The sequence below is a fragment of the Neovison vison genome, chromosome 13 (assembly GCF_020171115.1).
Source record: "Neovison vison isolate M4711 chromosome 13, ASM_NN_V1, whole genome shotgun sequence".
NCBI classification, from domain to species: domain Eukaryota; kingdom Metazoa; phylum Chordata; class Mammalia; order Carnivora; family Mustelidae; genus Neogale; species Neogale vison.
The window spans coordinates 72,427,216-72,446,535 of record NC_058103.1 but is presented as its reverse complement, the minus strand read 5'-3'; the positions used below and the strand labels follow the sequence as shown (position 1 = coordinate 72,446,535).

General features: G+C 44.9%; 3 protein-coding genes and 1 long non-coding RNA gene across 5 annotated transcripts; all 4 read right to left on the bottom strand.

Annotated features, from left to right (window-relative positions):
* Window positions 1-1,051: 1,051 nt before the first annotated feature.
* CHMP4A (charged multivesicular body protein 4A) lies at window positions 1,052-5,310 on the bottom strand. Its single transcript, XM_044230099.1, has 6 exons — window positions 5,123-5,310; window positions 3,134-3,283; window positions 2,870-3,047; window positions 2,324-2,438; window positions 1,791-1,926; window positions 1,052-1,365 (listed from the first exon to the last, which is right to left on the bottom strand). The coding sequence occupies exons 1-6, from the start codon at window positions 5,283-5,285 to the stop codon at window positions 1,307-1,309; spliced, it is 801 nt and encodes a 266-aa protein (XP_044086034.1). The 5' UTR covers window positions 5,286-5,310; the 3' UTR covers window positions 1,052-1,306.
* Window positions 3,760-5,105, bottom strand: LOC122893223. Of its 2 annotated transcripts, none has more exons than XR_006381598.1 (2): window positions 4,641-5,105; window positions 3,760-4,080 (listed from the first exon to the last, which is right to left on the bottom strand). It is a non-coding gene; the product is annotated as an uncharacterized LOC122893223 (long non-coding RNA). The 2 variants fall into 2 exon arrangements; XR_006381597.1 differs by having other exon boundaries at window positions 3,760-4,015.
* A 373-nt stretch (window positions 5,311-5,683) lies between the features above and the next one.
* Window positions 5,684-7,208, bottom strand: LOC122894267 (magnesium-dependent phosphatase 1). The gene is made up of 6 exons (XM_044231860.1): window positions 7,016-7,208; window positions 6,845-6,905; window positions 6,662-6,772; window positions 6,231-6,338; window positions 6,054-6,139; window positions 5,684-5,885 (listed from the first exon to the last, which is right to left on the bottom strand). Exons 1-6 carry the CDS (start codon window positions 7,050-7,052, stop codon window positions 5,794-5,796), a joined length of 495 nt encoding a protein of 164 aa, XP_044087795.1. The 5' UTR covers window positions 7,053-7,208; the 3' UTR covers window positions 5,684-5,793.
* Window positions 7,209-8,169: 961 nt separating this feature from the next.
* Window positions 8,170-19,314, bottom strand: NEDD8 (NEDD8 ubiquitin like modifier). The gene is made up of 4 exons (XM_044231861.1): window positions 19,185-19,314; window positions 9,355-9,402; window positions 9,107-9,189; window positions 8,170-8,533 (listed from the first exon to the last, which is right to left on the bottom strand). The coding sequence occupies exons 1-4, from the start codon at window positions 19,200-19,202 to the stop codon at window positions 8,437-8,439; spliced, it is 246 nt and encodes an 81-aa protein (XP_044087796.1). The 5' UTR covers window positions 19,203-19,314; the 3' UTR covers window positions 8,170-8,436.
* Between the last annotated feature and the right edge of the window lie 6 nt (window positions 19,315-19,320).

The following is a 19,320-nucleotide window of genomic DNA, read 5'->3' as shown; positions in this document are numbered from 1 at the left end:
ACCAGAGTCTGTAACCAGTCATCTTGGTATCTGTTAAATCAACAGGGTAATTCACAATGTAGCTCAACGTGGCTCATGGAGGAGAGTGCTGGGATGAACACCCACTTTTGGGAAGCTTCATTATTCTGGCCAAGTAGATGCTCATTATTTTACATCTCTGTGCATTCTAAATGATCAAGCAGTGGGGTAGAGCCACGGGTTGCTCTTTGGTTATGGCTCTGCCTCTGTATACAGTCCAAAGGGATGGCATTATTTGTTCTTTTTGAAATGGGTATCAAGATGGGTGAGATATCCTGGTTCCTTCTCCCTTCTCCCGATGCCACTTTAACCACTACTGAACAATCCCAGTGCATCACAGCCCCTCGTCTACTGCTCTTAGAAACAGAAATGACAAGGGCACCTGAGTGGTGCAGTTGGTTGAGCGTCCCATGCTTGGTTTCTGCTTGGGTCATGATCTCAGGGTTGTGGGATTGAGCCCTGCATCAGGGTCTGTGCTCAGCAGGGATTCAGCTTGGAGTTCTCTCTCTCCTCCTCCCTCTGCCCCTCCTGCTTATGTACACATGCTCTCTCAAAATAAATAAATCAATCTTAAACAACAACAAAAGACACCAAAATGACAGTTCGAACCAAGCCTACTAATCATGGATTGTGAATAAAGGAAAGCTACTTCCTTCTTTAACCCTGTATTCTCCCTCCCTGTCCTTGAAAATGGACTTTGCAAAAGGAAAATGAGTAGTAAATCGTGGGGCTGTCTTGGCAGAGGCATGACTAGGGGTAAGCAATGGCAGAAGACTCAGCTCTGCATGGTTCTAGGATATATAATCCCTGTGCTTAACCTCAGCACTAAGCAAGCACCTCTAGGACAGACCAACCTGAAAGATAACAGCACCTACCTAGAACATAGGAGGTCAAGATATCAACTCCCATTTGTTCTCTGTTCCAATACTTCATTATTCCCTTCATTACTCCCATTGTGATTCACTGCTTGACACAAAGCTCCAAAGGCCAGGGAAGAGTTTCAGGTGTAGACAAGGCAGTGTAAGCACTGTGGTTCCATTGGCCCAATTTTATTGTGAACAAGGGCACCGTAAGTGCAATCACAGAGAAGGGAGCCTGGGGGCTCCTCTTTCACCATGGTCTTTTTTCAGTTGAGCCAGGGAGGGGAGGGCGACAACCCCTTTTCACAAGGTCACACTATCATCCTCAGCAGGACCTCCCCAAAAGGCTTTGTTCCTTTAGCTTAGCACTTGGCACTTAAGGAAAAGGGACCAATAAGGCAGCACCGGGAAAACAAGCCCATAACTCATCAGGATACCCACTCAGCCAACTGCTTTAGGGCTTCTTCATCTTCATCTGCTTCAGGAGCTTCGGGGAAAGGACACCCAGAAAAGAAAGAAGTGTTAGGGCTGTAGCAACTTCCAACAATCCCGTGCTAGAATGCTGAGTCTGCTGTATTTTGTCTCCCCAGCAAAGAACCTTAAGGTATGGTCCTCCTGCTTGGTGAGCTGCTGCTAATTCCCCAAGCACCCCCGTACTAATTAGAATATGCTGCTCTCTCCCAGTACCTGCAGCCCTATACCAGGGTACCCAGCTTGCCAAGTGAGGCTCAAGCGGGACTTTAGTCTTTATTCCTGCTCAATCAGGTGCCCTTATGCAGTCAACAACCTGTGCAACTGTAGCAGCAGTCCTCTCTGCCTGGTTCCTTTGAAGCAGTATATAAGAGGAATAATCTTTCCCCATATCTATCCCACCTCCTCAAGTCCTTAAGACAATAGAATAGCCCTGAGTACCTGGCCCTGCAGGCAGATGTATAGAGGGTACACTGGGCAGTTCGATGGGGGGTTCTTCCTCCTTGTCACCCACAGTTAATAAGTCCCGGGCCAATTCCTCCTGCTCCAGTTCCTCTAGCTCCTCCAACAGTTCATCCTAGATGTGGAACACAAAACTGTTCAACCTAAAGAAATAAGGGGGAGCCTGGGTAGCACAGTTGGTTAAGCATGTGACTCTTGATTTCAGATTGGGTTGGATCTCAGGGCCCTGATCTCAGGGTTGTGAGATCAAGCCCCATGTCAGGCTCCGAGCTCAGCACTGAGTCTACTTTGGACTCTCTCCTGCTCCCTCTGCCCCACCCCTCCCACGATCTCATGCTTTCTCTAATTTAAAAAAAAAAAAAAAAATGAAGAAAGGGAACTCATACTTCCAAAAACATACCACTTCTGGAGTCCCTCTCCTCCCTCAAACTTGCCCCATGATTCTCTCGGGCCTTCCTTCTGGCTAGTCTCTTGCTTTCTCCCATATTTCCTGATCCCTCACTCCCAATCACCTCATCCACAACATCTCCAAAGCCCACAGGCTGAGAAATGGCATCTGAGATCTGCTGGGCCACCTCCTGTTGTTCTGTGATGTCAGCCATCAGTTCATCCACCTTGTCAATGTCCCTAAGAACAAGATATACAGCCAAGAAATCAGGCAACAACCCTCCTAACACTCCTGTCTTGCCTGAATGAAGACCCCCGCCCCACCACCTCCTGTGGCCTGAGGCTGATAAACCCATGGCCATCAGGTAGAAGATATGGGAAATTGTACAGAGGCAAGGCTGGCTTGAGGATTGGCAAGAAGCCACAGTGGGGAAGACAAGCTGTACTCCCTTCTCTGAAGGGTCTTCAAAACTTAGAAAAATCATCTTTCCTCCCTATAATGATTTAGCCAGCAAGGAAACCTTACAGGAAGCAAGGAGACTGACAAAGATCTTGCTGTCATAGACATCTATACCATAAATTCCCATTCTGAGAGGTCTTAAGATTCAAAGTACAATACAAGCTACTTTCCCCAGTGCCTGGGCCCCCTGCTGCCCTCCCCCCGTACCCACATGTCCTGGTAGGCCTTCTTCATGCCTTGGGCAGCGAGCTCCATGGTACGAACCACTTCTGCATTGGTGGTGGCATTTTCAATGGCCTCACGCTGAAACTCCAGGGTGGATAATGTTCCATCGGTTTGTGCCAGCTGTTGTTCCAATCTTTTCTTCCTCCGCAAAGCCTGTAGGGCAGCTGATGTGGCACACACCCTGAACATCAGAGCCGGAAGCCCCTGATTCACACCTGGGCCCACCCTGTTGGCCCCTCTCCCCCATTACCTCTCTTGTTCTTGATCCCATGCTTCTTGGCCATCTGTAGCTCCTGTTGAATCCTCTGCTCCAGAAACTCCTGTTTCTTGATCAGTATCTTCTCTGTGTCCTTCAGTTTCTGTATTGCCTCTTCGGGGGTTGGCCCCTTCTCTTTCTTCCCTGGAGTCCCAACCAAGTCGGCCCATATTGTGTGAAGGGAAAAAATCAGCCACCAGTCACCAAGTGCAGAGTGTGTGCTACGCACTCAAAGGCAGTCCCGTCAATCCCTAAATGATCCTCTACAATGAATGTACTATCTTCAGTTTACAAATATGAAAAGAGGCATAAAGATGTTAAAGTGGTTTTGTATGTTTAAAATCACAACTACTGGAGTGCCTGGGTGACTCAGTGGGTTAAAGCCTCTGCCTTCAGCTCAGGTCATGATCCCAGGGTCCTGGGATTGAGCCCCCGATCAGGCTCTCTGCTCAGCAGGGGGCCTGCTTCCTCCTCTCTCTCTGCCTAGTTCTCTGCCTACTTGTGCTCTCTGCCTGTCAAATAAATCAATAAAATCTTAAAAAAAATAATAAAATCACAACTACTAAGAATGGAGAAAGAATCAAAATGTGGCTTCTGAATCCAGTATTCGCTGGCTATTCCAAGCTGCATTTCAAGTCATTTCCAAGACTTTTTGTTGTTGTTGTTAAATAACAGACTTTCTTTTTTGGAGCCAGTTTAGGTTTACACTGGAAGGTAGAGTTCCCACCCACTCCCTGCCCTCACACACGCACAGCTGTCCCATTATCAAATCCCCGCCAGAGTTTGGTCACTTTTTATAATCACTGTTCCACTTGCTGTCCTAGGAGATGCCCAAGGTCCTGATTCCACAGGATCAAACTGAATGAAGTACAGGGGCTAGAGAAAAAAAAAAAGTCTGGTCTCAATTTTCCCCTCCATCTTCTGCACTTCTAAGAGTTATTCTAAAAAAAAAGAAAAAGAGAGAAAAAAAAAAGATGGCCCTTGCCTGCTTAAAATCATTCCAGACTCTACTGCCTACAGGATAAAATCCAAAACGTTAATGAGACATACAAGGCCATTCCTAATCTGGCCTTTGTTTACCTCTCCAACCTCACTTCCTTCTACTTTCTTCTTTTTTAGCCTGAAGTCCTATTTCAGGCTGATACTCTCAGGCTGATTTGGTTTCCACCCCCCACCGACTGAGTGACTCTTGTCCCCCTTCCCCATTTCAGCTTGAGGCACTTGATGTCATGAAGAAAGTGGCAGCTGGGTGGAGAGATAAGGCTCAAGTCTAAAATCCCCCAACACAAACTGAGGGGAAGTCTCCTTCAGCTCAGGATCCTCCCCAGGTTAGCGTAAGGAACACACACACGGGCGCGCGCGCGCACACACACACACTCACTCTCTCTCTCTCTCTCACGGCAGCTAGAACTCCTTTCGCCTAAACACACCATACTTCTTCCTGCCTGTTTTGCACACAGTGCCATCTTCCTGGAGTCCCTCAGTTCTCCACCTGGCATACCTCTCGCCTTCTGGATCACAACCCCCGCGCTGCTTCTGAGCTTCCCCGGATAGTGGGAACATCTCCGTCAGGGAGTAGCTACATCCCACTGTGTATGTCCGTTTCTGCTCGTCTTCCCCCACCACGTAGGAGCTTTAAGTAGGCAATCTTTCTTCACCACCTCAGATCCCCCCGGCCAGCATAAAGGAAGCACCAGTGTTTTGGAAAGGGCTGGACGACGACAGGCGGAAACTCACCGCCCCAGCCTGAAGGGCGGGGAACCCCCCACCCCCGCTCACGCCCGGGGCCGGCCTCCCTCTCTTCTCTCCCGGGTCGGGGAAGGCAGGCAGCCGGAGCCAGGCTCCGGGACAAGGCGGAGCCTCCTGGCACGTGCGGAGGCCTTGCTGGGCAGCGGATGGTGTTTTTCGGGCAGCCCGGGGCCTCCGCCTTCCCCCCAACCCCCTTGGCCAGAACCTTCCGCCAACCGGCTCGCCCGCACTCACCCCTCCCGAAGAGTCGGCTGAGACCACTCATCGCCACCCTCGCCTCTCCCGCCTCCGCCCCACGGCGTCCTGCGACTTCCGCCTTTGCTCGGGGAGGGTGCAGCCTCAGCGCTCCGAGGCCCGCCTGGGCCAATCGCTCCTTGGGGCACCCCGGCGACATCATCAACTGGAGCCGACGAGGCCTCTTCTACCACGTGACCCGAGCCACAGAGGCGCTCCTCCCCACACCCCTTTAGGGCCACTTAAAGCCGCCGCTTTGCTTGGGGCTATTAAAAAGGCCGCCGCACCCCCACCCCAAAATACAGTATTTGTTTTCCTGCGGCTGTGCAGGGTCGTGCACCACACTGCTTGGCGTCAGTGGAAGAGTTCTCCAGGCCCTTGACAGCGCTCAGCAAGCGGGATGCGGATGCGGCGAGCACAAGGCGGGCACAGTCGGGAGCGCCATAGATTTCTCCGGCTCAACCTGATGAAGTCTAACGCCACGCCCTCCGCTTCTTGGCCCCTCCGCATAGCCGAGGCCGGCTACTCCGCTAGGCAAACAGAAACAAGCTGGAAGATCTCTTCTATCACACACAAACATACTTTAATAATTTACAAATACATCTGGAAATGCTTTCCCGATGTCCTTTCCGTTTTATGCCTCCAGTGAGGCTCAGCCGCAGGACTGGACCTCAGGGTCCAGCTTGGGCCTTTGCAAATGTCTCTAGTCCTTCAGTTAGGGTTTGAAGACACATTCCATTCTGGACAAGAATGCAGGTAACTCCTAGGAAGAAAAGAAGCCACATTTCATCAAGCCTGTTTTTCCTCTCATCTTTTTTGGATGTCACCCAAATACTGTCACGCAAACTACCCATCCCACACACACCTACCTAACCCCTCATTGGAACCCTTTCTCCTCGTTCCCCAAATCGCTAATCTCACCCCTCAGTACCCAGTTTGCTGACGTCTATGATATTCCGCTTCTCATCATCAAAAAAGATCATCTGGGAGAAAACCACTCCAGTCTTCTGCTGCAACCTGTGCAAGGAGGGACAGGGTAGGACCCCGCTGGCTTCTTAGCTCCTTCAGCCTCTCTGGGTTCCCTCCTGCCACCCTCATCTCCACCTACCTTTCAAAGTGGGTGACCTTGCTGCCGGGATAGATTTCCCGATGAACAAAGTATCTGTCAAGGTCAAAGAGCTCCAGAAGCTGCTTGGCCCCTTCGATCTCCCCGGTCCTGCAGTAGGGTGCCATAGATGGGATCCGGGGAGCCAGAGCGGCAAGCCAAGTTATATTTAACAAGGGAGAAGTCAACTTGCTATTTTTCCTGGACAGGTAGGCATCCTAGGTCCTCATTCAACTCTCTAGCCTTCCCGTCTGACACAGGCGGCGCTGAGCCAATGTTTATTAAAAGCACGGGAGAGGGTACAATTACAAAGCAATGCAAATGAATGCAAATCCGCACGGCCGAAGGTTTTCTAGCACAGGGGTGCCGCGAGCCGTCTCCCGCCTGCGTTCCTCAGCAGGAGACCGGCAGAGTTTTCTCTTCGCTCTCCTTACCGTGAAGCGGCCGCCACAGGCACGCCAAGGTCCTGCAACCGTCGCAGGACGTCGGGCACCTCTGGGTACAGTCGGACCGCCTGGCCCCGCCGATCCCGGACGGCCCCGTCGCTGCGGGGTGAGAGCACGCTCAGCTGCGGCCTGGGGCCCAGCCCGGCGCCGGCCTCCCCAGCGCCGCCTCACCTGCTCCTGTGGAACGGAGGGTCTACGTGCGTGTCCACCCAGAACGGCCAGAGCGTGTAATCTGCGGGAGGACGCACGGAGAGCTCAGGCTCCGAGCGCGCGCGCCTAGGGGGCCGCCGCCGGGGTTTGGAAGAGAGCGGCCTGCGAACCTCCCCAGTCCCGTCCCCTCACCCAGATCGAAGACCGCCAGCTTCGGGAGCCGCTCCATGGTGGGCTCCAGCAGGCTGCGCGCCCCGAGGCTAGGCGAGCTTTATCTTCGCGGCGGCTCAGGGAGCAGCTCCGCCAGCCTTACAGAAACCGCAACTACAGCGTCGCCGCGCCGGGCCGGGCTGTCGGCTGGAGACTGCGCAAGAGCGCCTTCTGATGGTGCGGCGGGGAGGACTGCAGTAAAGTGCCCACGCTACAGCTGGGGTGGGGGCACCGCGGCAGTCCAGCCGCTACAAGGCACCTTCTTCCCTTGCTCCTCCGCTCCGCCCAGCCTGGCCGGAGTCGGCTACACTAGAGAAGCCAGAGAAGGGAGCCCTTTCGTCTGGCACCTCTCTCTCTCATTTTATCTAATCAGTTGAGACGTAAGTGACCCATGGCTTGTCACACTCCCCACACAGCCTTTCTCCAAATCTGCTTCTCTCTGTAAATACAGAACCCAGAGCCCCGTGCAACATTTTAGCCACAATGTAGTGTCAGTCAAGCCCTTAAGGTCTTTCTTGAACTAGGCCCAAACGTCCGGCAGGGCTACAACAGCAGAGAATTCTTATTTCTGCCACCTTCTGTCCTTATTTCTGCCACCCACATCAGTAGTATACTGGTTAGAGTGTAACAACCACTTTTGGGGGAGGGACTGATTTGCCACTTGAGGCCAATTTAAAGCTACCAGCATGAAGGGCACCTGGGTGGCTAGGTGGGTTAAGCTGCTGCCTTCCGCTCGGGTCATGATCTCAGGGTTCTGGGATGGAGCCCGGCATCGGGCTCTCTGCTCAGCAGGGAGCCTGCTTCCCTCTCTCTCTCTGCCTGCCTCTCTGTCTACTTGTGATCTCTCTCTGTCAAATAAATAAAATCTTAAAAAAAAAAAAAGAGAAAAGAAAGAAAGAAAGAAGAAAAGCTACCAGCATGAAATCACTTATGCGGTTGGGAAGAGATGCCAATTATTAGATCTCCTGAGCTGGTAAGAACTGGCTCCACGCCACGCAGAGTAGACTTTCCTAGAGTCTCATAATCCCCCACCCCAAAGGCACATTCCCTCCCATTGCCCTACTTCTTCAGAGGTATAAATGAGTGTGTACTGGGTCCATTTCAATTTCAGTCACATTTGTGCAATACAAGAAAGATTCCAGGAGGTCAGGAAATATTTTATTGACAACTAGGGACATGGCCATAAGAGAGGGAAGCACACAGGACTGCAAACAAAAACCCAATAGCCAGCAAGGGCCCTTTGGGCCAAGAACCCTGCATCCTGGGGTCCTCACGGTCTCCCACCAAACAAGACTGGGCATCCAGGAGAAGGGGCAGTGGCTCTGGTGTCCCACAGAGTGAGAGGATATATGATGTCTCATTTCGAGAGACAGGGTGAGGAGGTAAAATGGAGGGAGGGTCCATCACTGCCTGAGATCACCTCCTCCTCTCAGAGCCAACACCAGATGGAGGACTGAACCACCTAGGATCTTGTAATCAGCTGCTGTCTTCTCATCATTCCTGCAAGAAAAGAAGGCAAAAAAAAGTGGGGGGGGGCGCACTTAGAAACACCATCTAGAACAGGATTCATACACTGGGTTTCTTAAGTCTTTTTCCTGATCTATGAGCTCAGATGAGAAAAAAATTACATCTTTATTTTTACTAACCCTTAACCAAAATTTGATTATTTTGACTGCTTTATTTAATTTTGAACACAAGCAAAAAATCCAAAGTGGTATTAGCGACATGCATAACTGGTTAAGAAAAGAAATTGGATATTTTCATACCATGTTACAACTGTTTGCAAGTATTTTGACAATAGGTAAAAATTAATGGTAATTAAACCCATTAGATCTTAACATATTAATAAACCATATATATTATATCACAAATGTTTTTAATATTTTGAGAACTGTATCTCAATATAGTTTCTTTTGTAAATCTATGCATTTTATGTCTGCAAAAATCTTATTCTGAGAAGGAATTCACAGGCTTCACCAAATCACCAAAGGATCTGAGGATCCTCCACCAGTATTTGCTCCCTCAACCTCACGTAAGATTGTTACACCTCGTGAGTATCCATGTCAAACTCACATCTGTTTTCCACTGTAGATGAGCCGCTGCTGCTGTGGGGGGATTCCCTCTTTCTCCTCCACACGCTCCTTGATTCGCTCCACCTTTAAGGGTACAAGTAGTCAGGGACTGCTAAGGGGTAGAACCATGGAAGCGGAAAGAACAAGAGCTATGCAGACAGCATGAAAGCAAAAAGGACGAAGTTCATCAGCATATCCAAACGAATGTGCATATAGGGAGACAGGCATTAAGTACTGGCCATACATTACCTTGTCTGTAGGTTCAATGTCAATTTCAATCTCCTTTCCGGTCAGCGTCTGAAACAGGAAAGGGTTTCATGAGTCCTGCAGCCTAATATACAATTTGTCTTCTAGGTAAAGCTCCCTGTCCTGGTCTCTGGGGATCTACAACTTCCAAGAGCAGCTCATTCTCAACAAAGCTGCTTTGAAGAATCAGAGGGCTTTGACCCAACCTGTATTTATCAAACACTTTAAGGCTGTACACAGCTTTGATAGGGCAAGATGCTATGAGCCACTTGACCCTCTTAATCCTACAGGTTATATTATCCCCGATCTTCTACCCTATCCCATCAGAAACCATGAGAATAGTGTCATTCCTTTGGAGAGACTGCAACAGAGATGTCCTAAGGAAAGCATGCCTTTCAATCAGGATGCCCTGGTTTCCTGTATCAAAGCTAGAAACTAACATTCATATAATTCAAAGAATTCTCAAGGACACCAGAGAACACCTCTGACCAGCTTTAAAAAAAAAAAAAAGAAAAGAAAAAAGATTTTATTTATTTGAGAGAGTGAGCACACACGAGCAGGGGGTGGGGCAGATAGAGGGACAAGCAGACTCCCCGTTGAGCGGGGAACCCGATGCAGGGCTTGATCTCAGGACCCTAAGATCATGACTTGAGCCTAAGTCAGACGCTTAACTGACTAAGCCACTAAGGTTTCCCCAGCTTGTTAAGTAACACTAAAATTCAACATTCTATTCTCCTCTTTCTCCAGATTTCTAAGTACTAAAGTGCAGCTCTAATCTTCTTGACTTCTTCCATAGGCTAAGGGCTGCTGATAATACATACAATAATTACACTGATTGTACATTTACACATGTTGCGCTTCATCTAATCTAATCTCCCATTCATCCTTGCTCTTAAAGCTCTATCTGCATCAGTCTACAGTAATCCAGACCACAAACACACCAAGCGCAATCTGACTTAAGGGCATTTCTTTGAGTCTCCTGCTTCCCTTCTTGCCATACCCTTCCCTACTCTTTCCCAAATGTTCAAGGACTCTTGAAAATTGATGACTGGTTCCCCAGCACACTTTAATACCTCTTGCTAGTTACTTAAGTGTTAAACTCTCTAATTTACACTCCAACCTCCTAAAAGGCAGAAATTCATCTTCCTAATCTAAGCACAAAGCACAGTTTGACATATAAGCAGTCAATGAGTATTTGTGAAAGGGCCAAATACACCAATGAGTATGTCATGATCATAACCAGCATTTAACGAACACTTTCTGACAGTCAGAAACTTCACTAAGCATCAATACCTTTAATGCTTCTAAGTATTCATGAGATATTATACTATTACCATCACCATTTTATAGAAGAGGAAAATGGGGCTTGGATAGGTTAAAAAGCATGCTGATGAAGTCAAAGGGAGAGTGTGGACCCAAACACAGACTCTCTGACCCCAGACCCTAAGCCTCTAAAAAGAAAAGCTCTGTACTCAGTACTGCCTGATTCTCAATGGTCTGGTATTGGGACCTGATGGATGCTCCTGTGATAGGTTCACAAAGTAACATGGTTTCTACTTACAGGATTCACATACCCAACATGATGACAGTACTTAGGACCTAATTTCTCAACCATGAAAATCAATTCAGTACTAAGAATATTTTTAAAAATGCAAGAGAAATAAGAGACTCTTAATGTCACAAAACAAACTGAGGGTGGCCGGGGGTCAGGGGGTTCACGAGAGGGTGGTTGAGTTATGGACATTGGGAAGGGTGTGTGCTATGGTGAGTGCTGTGAAGTGTGTAAGCCTGACGATTCACAGACCTGTACCCCTGGAGCTAATAGTACATTAAATGTTTATTAAAATTTTTTTATAGAGAGTTTAATAGAGAATTTTATAAATTTTTTTATAGAGAGTTTAATTTTAATTGTTTATAAAATTAAAAAAATTTTTAAAAATGCAAGAGTAACTCCTTTAGATTTACCTGTTTGGGCGCAAAAGAATAAATTACAACAGTGCTTCTCAAGATTCTACCCTAATCCAAGCTGGTGTGTATGAAAATTTATGGTAAAATGGGAAAAATAATGACAACAGTAAGATTTTCATAAAGCTAAGAAACATATTTAGGGGTGCCTGGGTGGCTCAGTCAGTTAAACTTCTGACTCCTGATTTCAGCTCAGGTCATGCTCTCAGGATCATGAGGTTGAGGCCCAAGTCAGGCTCTGCACTCAGCTGTCTGCTTGAAATTCTCTCTCCTTAAAACAAATAATTAAAACCTTTTAAAAATTAAGAAATAAAAATGGTTTTATTTTTTAATTATTTACTTATGTTTTAAGATTATGTTTATTTATTTGGCAGAGAAAGAGAAAGCAAAGCAGGAACAGAAGCAGTGGGAGTGGGAGAGAGACAAGCAGGCTTCCTGCCGAGCAGGGAGCCCGACATGGGGCTCGATCCCAGGACCCTGGGATCATGACCTGAGCCAAAGGCAGACACTTATCAACAGAGCCACCCAGGCGCCCCAAATAAAAATTTTTTTTAAATGTCCTTTTATGAAATAATAGAAACAATATATGGTGGGGTTTTTTTTAAAGCCCTTTCCTAACAAAATGAAAAGTTTGCAATTCTGTGTCATCCATAAATTATTTCACTTTATTGCTCTTAATACTATAAATGCAAAGATTCTCCCAGCAGATAATCTACTTCTAGATTAACTAGAAAGAAGGAAAAACTTGAAACTTGAGTACATATCCTAAGAGGAACATGATTACTAAATAGCATAGTTTTACTATAAAACACTAGGAAGAGTGCCTATTAATGCCTATTAATAAGGAAACTATTGAATTATGGTTACATCCACAGGATGATATATTTATTACACAGCAGTTTATACACTAACATGGAAAGATCTAAAGAATGTACAATTAGGTATCATTTTCCATATGTAGATACACACACACACACACACACACACGGAAGGATTAACAGTAATTATCTTTGAAAAGAGTAGGACTGACTGAGGGGAGGGTTTATCAAGGGGAACTCTCTCTTTATCTGCACTATTAAAATTTCTAGTAAAAGTATACTCCATCACATAAATACTAATAAACAAATATCCATTCTGGTTTAGAAAAGATTTTAAAGAGTAAAAAGGACACTAAGAGGGGCTCCTCGGTGGCTCAGATGGTTAAATGTCTGCCTTGGCTCAGGTCCCAGGGTCCTGGGATTGAGCTCTGCTTCCATTGGGCTCCCTGCTCAGCGGGGAGTCTGCTGCTGCTTCTCCCTCTGCCCCTCCTCCTGCTCATGATCTCTCTCTCTCTCAAATAAATAATATCTTCAAAACAAAACAAAACAAAACAAAACAAAACCCTAAGAGGACTGTTCTCCCAAGGGTAAGATGCTTGGACATAATGACATTAAAAACAAAAAATAGTGATTTGTAAAATTTTAAACTCTTGGACGGTAGAAGTCTATGAATATCCAGAGAACAATCTGGCAAAGTGGTGTCCCAGTAACAACACTTCTGGGAAGATAATCATGACTATGTTAAAAAATATCTATGACAATGGTCATTATAGTCTTTTGGTACTGAAAAATTACAAATAATCTAAATAACAAACAACTGGGGGTTAAATTATGCCACAAACACAGAGGAAAAACTACAGTCCTCAAAGAATGTGTGGAATAAGGGTACAATTCCAGTTTTAGTTAGAACACACACACACAAAACACATACTGTATTATTTATAGGCTTTCAAAAAAGTTTGGAAGGATATATTCATGAATGTTTTTATCTTGAGTTGTGAAATTATGGATGCTTTTAATTATATCATTTGTGCATTTCTGTATTTTTCATTTTTTTTAATACCATGGATACACTGTAATGAGAAAAACATTATTTGTAAAACAATGTTCTTGATGGGAGTATAAGGAAATGATTCTGTAAAGCAGCAGTGTCCAACAGAGATATAAACATAATGCAAACTACATACACAATTTAAAATATACCAGCAATCACATTTTTTAAAGGTGAAATTAATTTTAACATTCTTAAACCCAATATGTTAAAATATTATCAATTCAATGTATAATCAATATAAAAAGTAATATATTTTACATTCTTTTGTTCTAACTAAATGTTCAAAGTCCTGTTTCATACTTAGAGCACATCTCAATTCAGATGGTAAATTTTCATCTGAAATACTTGATCTGTATTTAAATTTCATAATTTACAGTTAAAAAAGTAGATTTACAAAAAAAAAAAAAAGTAGATTTACATACCTAACTTATTCCAAGCATACTTAAAAGTTTTCCACTGACTGAATAAAGTCTCAGGCTTTATATTTAAGATAAGTAAAATTAGGGCTGCCTAGGTGGCTCAGTCATTGGGCATCTGTCTCTGGCTTGGGTCATGATCCCAGGCTCCTGGGATCAAGCCGCACATCAGGCTCCCTGCACAGCCAAGGAGCCTGCTTCTTCCTCTCCCACTCCCCCTGCTTATGTTCCCTCTCTCACTGTGTCTCTGTCAAATAAATATATAAAAACTTAAAAAAATACATATATGTATACATATACATATATATACATAAAATCAAATACAAATAACATAGGTAATGATTAACTTCTAATTCCTCAGTCTCACTAGCCACATGTCAAGTGCTCAAAGCCCATGTGGCTAATAGTTACTGTTCAAGCATTCCAGCTAATATACGAAGCAACAATAAAATTAAATATCCCTGTTTTATAGCCTCCAATGAAACAAAAGATAGAGGCAATGAATTTAAAAAAAAAAAAAAAGCAAAACAAGCTGACAGAATTACATGCCATACCATCACCTATGTATTATTCTTACAAAAAAACACACAAAAGACTATTCAAGCCTCTAGATCTTACTACCAATCGACAGGAAATACTGAGGAAAGGGGAATATATTAAAAGTCAACATGGGGAGCAGCTCTTGGGTGGCTTGGTCCATTGAGCTTCTGACTCCCCATTTCGGCTCAGGTCTGGTTCTCTGGGTCATGAGATTGAGCCCAACATAGGCTCCCTGCTTAGCAGGGAGTCTGCCTGAGATTGCTCTCTTTCCCTCTGCCATTCCCACCACTTGCAAGTGCTCTAAAATAAATAAATAAATATTTTTTTAAAAAACCCCAAAACAAAAAAGTCAACACGGGGAAAAAGTCAGCAAAATCCAAACCGGGAGACTCCATCACACAAACAACCTACTTTATTCAACACGAAGAGGGAGAAAAGGGCGAAGTATAGTTTTTTGTTTTTTCAAAGACTTTATTTATTTATTTGACAGACAGAGATCACAAGTAGGCAGAGAGGAGGAGGAAGCAGGCTCCCTGAGGAGCAGAGAGCCTGATGCGGGGCTCGATCCCAGGACCCTGGGAATCATGACCTGAGCCAAAGGTAGAGGCTTTAACCCACTGAGCCACCCAGGCATCCCAAGGGGGAAGTATAGATTTTTGAAAGACACTTAGAATCCCTATCAACCACCTTCAACATATAGCTCTTAGCTGGACTCACATTCAAACTGTACAAAACAAATGAGAGGATGGGATACATTTGATGATAATGAGAAATCACTGTTAATTTTTTAGGTATGATAATTATTCTTACATTAGAAAAATAAGAACCCTTGGGGCGCCTGGGTGGCTCAGTGGGTTAAGCCGCTGCCTTCGGCTCAGGTCATGATCTCAGGGTCCTGGGATCGAGTCCCACATTGGGCTCTCTGCTCGGCAGGGAGCCTGCTCCCCCCCCCACTCTGCCTGCCTCTCTCTCTGTCTACTTGTGATCTCTGTCTGTCAAATAAACAAATAAAATCTTTAAAAAAGAAAGAAAAATAAGAACCCTTTTTTACAGATACTGAAATACATACAAATAACATATGCTATCCTATTTGGTATTTGCTTCTTAAAACATCAGGTAAGGAGAGTTGGTGAATATAATTAAGATTGGCCATGAGGAAAAAAAAAAAAAAAAAGACTGGCCATGAGATGATGGGTTTTGAAGCTGGATATAAGGTGCATTATATCCTTCCCTCCCCTGCTAAATATGTTTGAAAGTGTCCATAATTATTTAAAAGATATTCTTGATACTGTGTTTCTTCCCCCAAATCTGGTCATTGTGACCTGGGAATACATTCAATGCTATTTAGCAAGTCAATGATGAACCTAAGCTGAACATACTGCTTTAGCTACCAGAGGGATATAAAAGAAATTAAGTGTTCCAGCCCTTGTAAAAAATCTTTTCAACTAAGGATTTACAACCAAGGAACAATGAGACATACAATTAATAGAACAAACCAATATAAAGGGAAATGCCATATGGAATATTACTATCCAAACACAAGGTATGATGACAAAGTGCTATGGTGGGTGAGAATCAATCAATTTAAACTTGAATTAAATTAACATTTCACACCCAGTATAATAGCTAAAATAAAAATGATGGATATAACTACGAGTTAACTAGGGTACAGAGCAGCTGGAATGCTTATTCATTGCAAGTGGGAATATAAAATGGCACAACCCCTTACAAAACTGTTTGGCAGTTTCTTTTATACTTACATATATTTACCACATGACCCAGTAATTCCATTAATAGGTATTTATTGAAAGGAAATGGAAACCTATATCTACAAAAAAGACTTGTATAGGGCGCCTGGGTGCCTCAGTTGGTTAAGTGTCTGCCTTTGGCTCAGGTCATGATCTCAGGGTCCTGGGATCGAGCCCATTCTGGGCTCCCTGCTCAGCAGGGAGCCTGCTTCTCTCTATCTCTGCCACTCTCTCTGCTCATTCTCTCTCTCAAATAAATAAAATCTAAAAAAAAAAAAAAAAAAAAAAAAAGATTTCTTTAAGTGTTCATAGAAGCCTTCTTCAAAATAGCCAGAAACTGGTAACAACCCAAACGTCCATCAATAGGAGAATGAACCAACAAATTGTGATACAGTCATCCAATATATACACAGTAATAAGGAACTACACAGACGACAATAAACACAATTCTGTGTGAAAGAAACCAGACACAAAATTATATATTCTGTAACTCCATTTATATGAAATTTGAAAACAAGCAAAACTAACTTAGGTAATTTTCACAGGATGGGGATGAAAATGTTCTAGATCTTGATGCTGGATGTGGGGTCAGGGAGTACTATGATGAAAAAGAAATTTAAAGAACACTATGTAAGCTTTGATTTTTTGTATGCCATGTCTCAAGCTTAGACACTTCAAGCTTAGACTCTAAATGTTAGGGGGGTACACGGTAGGAAAAACTGTTTGGAGGTATTATAGAGAAATAAAGATATCAGTGAATGAGACCCTACACCAGAAAAAGGGTAATGGGAATGGAAAGAAAGTCAAGCAAAAAAGAAGTTATCAAAGGAAAAATCAGGTTCAAAAGTGAACAATGACTCTAAAGAACTGGGTTCCAGATACCAGGTAGATTGATATGAGATGAATACTGGGAAGATGGCCTAACGCAGAAAATGATGTATTTAATTTTAGAAAGACAAAAATAAGGCATCAAAAGAAGATTTAAATCAGGAGATTTTGTTGTACAGGACTGCAGAAAGATATGGAAAAAGTCAGCTACATGGAGATTACAGCTGAAGAATTCACAAACAAACCCTGATAATAAAACCTATCATTTGTATAGTAACAGAAGCACTAACTAATTGCTTTCCCATGTATTTAGCATGATAAAACAATGCAACCTACAAAAGAGGAAAAGATGAAGGACATAGAAACCTGTATGCGGAGGCACAAAGGAAATTGTTTCAGTAAAGGAGACTGACAAATTTAGAGAAATACCGAACGAAAATGGATTCAAAAAGACAAAATCTAGAACCTTGCTAGTCAGTGTAGTCCCCAGACAAGCAGCATAAGCATCACCTAGGAGCATGTTAGAAATTCAGAATCTCAGGTCTTATCCCAGACTCACGGAATTACAATCTGCATAACAAGATCCCCAGGTGATTCTTAGCACTTTCAAATTGAGAAGCCCAACCACAACACAGTATTTTTAAATTTATTTTTATTTTTATTTATTTTTTAAGATTTTATTTATTTATTTGACAGAGAGAGAAACAGTGAGAGAAGGAACACGAGCAAGAGGAGTGGGAGAGGCAGAAGCAGGCTTCCCGCCGACCAGGAAGCCTGATGCGGGGCTCGATCCAAGCACCTTGGGATTACCACCCAAGCGGAAGGCAGTCACTTAAGGACTGAGCCACCCAGGCACCCCAACACAGTTATTTTTTTAAACTGCAGGTCTCAACCCATCAGTGGGTTATGAAATTGACTTAGAACAGAACTAGAAATACCAGAGCATATCACACATGGTAAGTTTTCGTTTTCGTTTTTATGGGACACGAGGTAAAATTTTTTTAGCGTAGAGTGAGGGGTTTTTTTTTGTTGTTTGTTTTTTTAAGTTCACAAAACCCAGCACACCTGGATGGCTCAGTCAGTTAAGCATCTGCCTTTGGGTTAGGCCATGATGTCAGGGTCCCGGGATGGAGCCCCAAGTCCACAAGGAGCCCCTGCTCCACAAGAAGCCTGCTTCTCCCTCTGCCCCTACCCCTGCTTGTGCTTGTGCTCTCTCTCTCAAGTAAAATCTTTTTTTAAAACAGTAAGTTTACAAAATCCTGAACACAAGTACAGTAAAAACCTTTTTTTTTGACTAAGAGGATGTGAGACTCCATATCCAAAAGCATTCCAGAGTTTCTCAGACATCTTGGTGTGAATATACCAAGATTCACACCAAGAAATACATATGTACTAATAACACATACATGTGTTTAATACATATAAAGTGAAAACAAAAATTTTATGAAAAAATACCGATATTTCTACTTTCTTTCTTTTGTTGTTGCTTGTGACCCATTCAATTGATTTTACATTAGTGCCTCTTTTAGTCACTACTCAAAAGTTTGAAGACCCATGATTTTTAACACACTCTTTGGCCTCAAACCTCAGCTAGGAAGTGGTTTGGAAAGACTGAAGAGGTGAAGAATGGCTGCTAAGCACGGTAAACCCACTGATGAAATAACAGCAGACTACTCAGCAGTAAAAGGACCAAACGGATGTTGCACTGCGTCAATTTTTAGTCTCTGTCTCCCTGTCCGAAGGTAGGAAAGAAGCAACAGCAGATAGGACTAATGAGGGTTGGAAACTGGGATGAACCACGGGAGATGGAGATGAAGGAAACGTTGCTAGTACCAAGAACCAGGCACGGACAACTAACCTGCCTCAGCCAAGGAAGTGAGGCTGGTCCAGGAGGCCCGGCTCAGAAAGGCAGGCGCTGACAGACACACTCCCAGCTTTGGTTCCTGAAGGCCGGCTGAGATACCGCACATTGGCGACAACCAGCAAAGGCTTACAGTCTAGCTCCTGAGAGGCCCCCGGTTCCCCAGGCTAACGTTTTTGTGCTGTGCTTGCTTGGAAGCAGCTGCATTAGGGGCTGGGAAAAGCAGGTAAGGAGGGTAATGCAGAATGGAGATTACAGTTTATTCCAAGAATCCCTTTGCCTTCTCTATGACCGCGGGGGTTCGAGTACACCTAGACCCCGGACAAAGGCGACCTCCTTCTGGGTCATGGCACAGTCCTGGCAGAGAGAGCAACACCCGCAGAAGCCCCGGGGTCGTCAGGCCGGGCCAATCCCCAGCCCTCAATGCCCCCTTGGGGTGGGGGTGCGGGGGCCCTACTTCCCATCACCCCTCGCGCGGAGCCCTGAGGCTGTCAGCACCCTCCAGGCTCGGGAAAGGCGTGGTTTTCCTTCCCCGCTTCTCCCGCAAGGCACAGCGGCCAGCCCAGTACCACAGCATCTTGGCAAGGCTGGAGGTGTTCCCACCTTCACTTTAATTAGCATCTTCTTCCCAGTTTGGAGCTGCACACAGATACTTTGCTGCTTCTACCGCTGCGGTCGCCGCTGCCGCTCCCCAGCAATCTGCTTGCGGGAGTCACTTCTGCTTCCGGGTCACTGCCTG

Coding starts and splice junctions, on each gene's coding strand:
- CHMP4A (XM_044230099.1), bottom strand. CDS start 5,285: ATGATGTCGCCGGGGTGCCCCAAGGAGCGATTGGCCCAGGCGGGCCTC. Junction 3,284..5,122: donor CAGCCGACTCTTCGGGAGGG/GTGAGTGCGGGC, acceptor TTGGGACTCCAG/GGAAGAAAGAGAAGGGGCCA. Junction 2,439..2,869: donor AAGAAGGCCTACCAGGACAT/GTGGGTACGGGG, acceptor TCTTGTTCTTAG/GGACATTGACAAGGTGGATG.
- LOC122894267 (XM_044231860.1), bottom strand. CDS start 7,052: ATGGAGCGGCTCCCGAAGCTGGCGGTCTTCGATCTGG. Junction 6,906..7,015: donor GCTGGCGGTCTTCGATCTGG/GTGAGGGGACGG, acceptor GTCCTCCCGCAG/ATTACACGCTCTGGCCGTTC. Junction 6,773..6,844: donor CCTCCGTTCCACAGGAGCAG/GTGAGGCGGCGC, acceptor CTCACCCCGCAG/CGACGGGGCCGTCCGGGATC.
- NEDD8 (XM_044231861.1), bottom strand. Junction 9,190..9,354: donor ACATTGAACCTACAGACAAG/GTAATGTATGGC, acceptor GTACCCTTAAAG/GTGGAGCGAATCAAGGAGCG. Junction 8,534..9,106: donor ATCTACAGTGGAAAACAGAT/GTGAGTTTGACA, acceptor CTTTTCTTGCAG/GAATGATGAGAAGACAGCAG.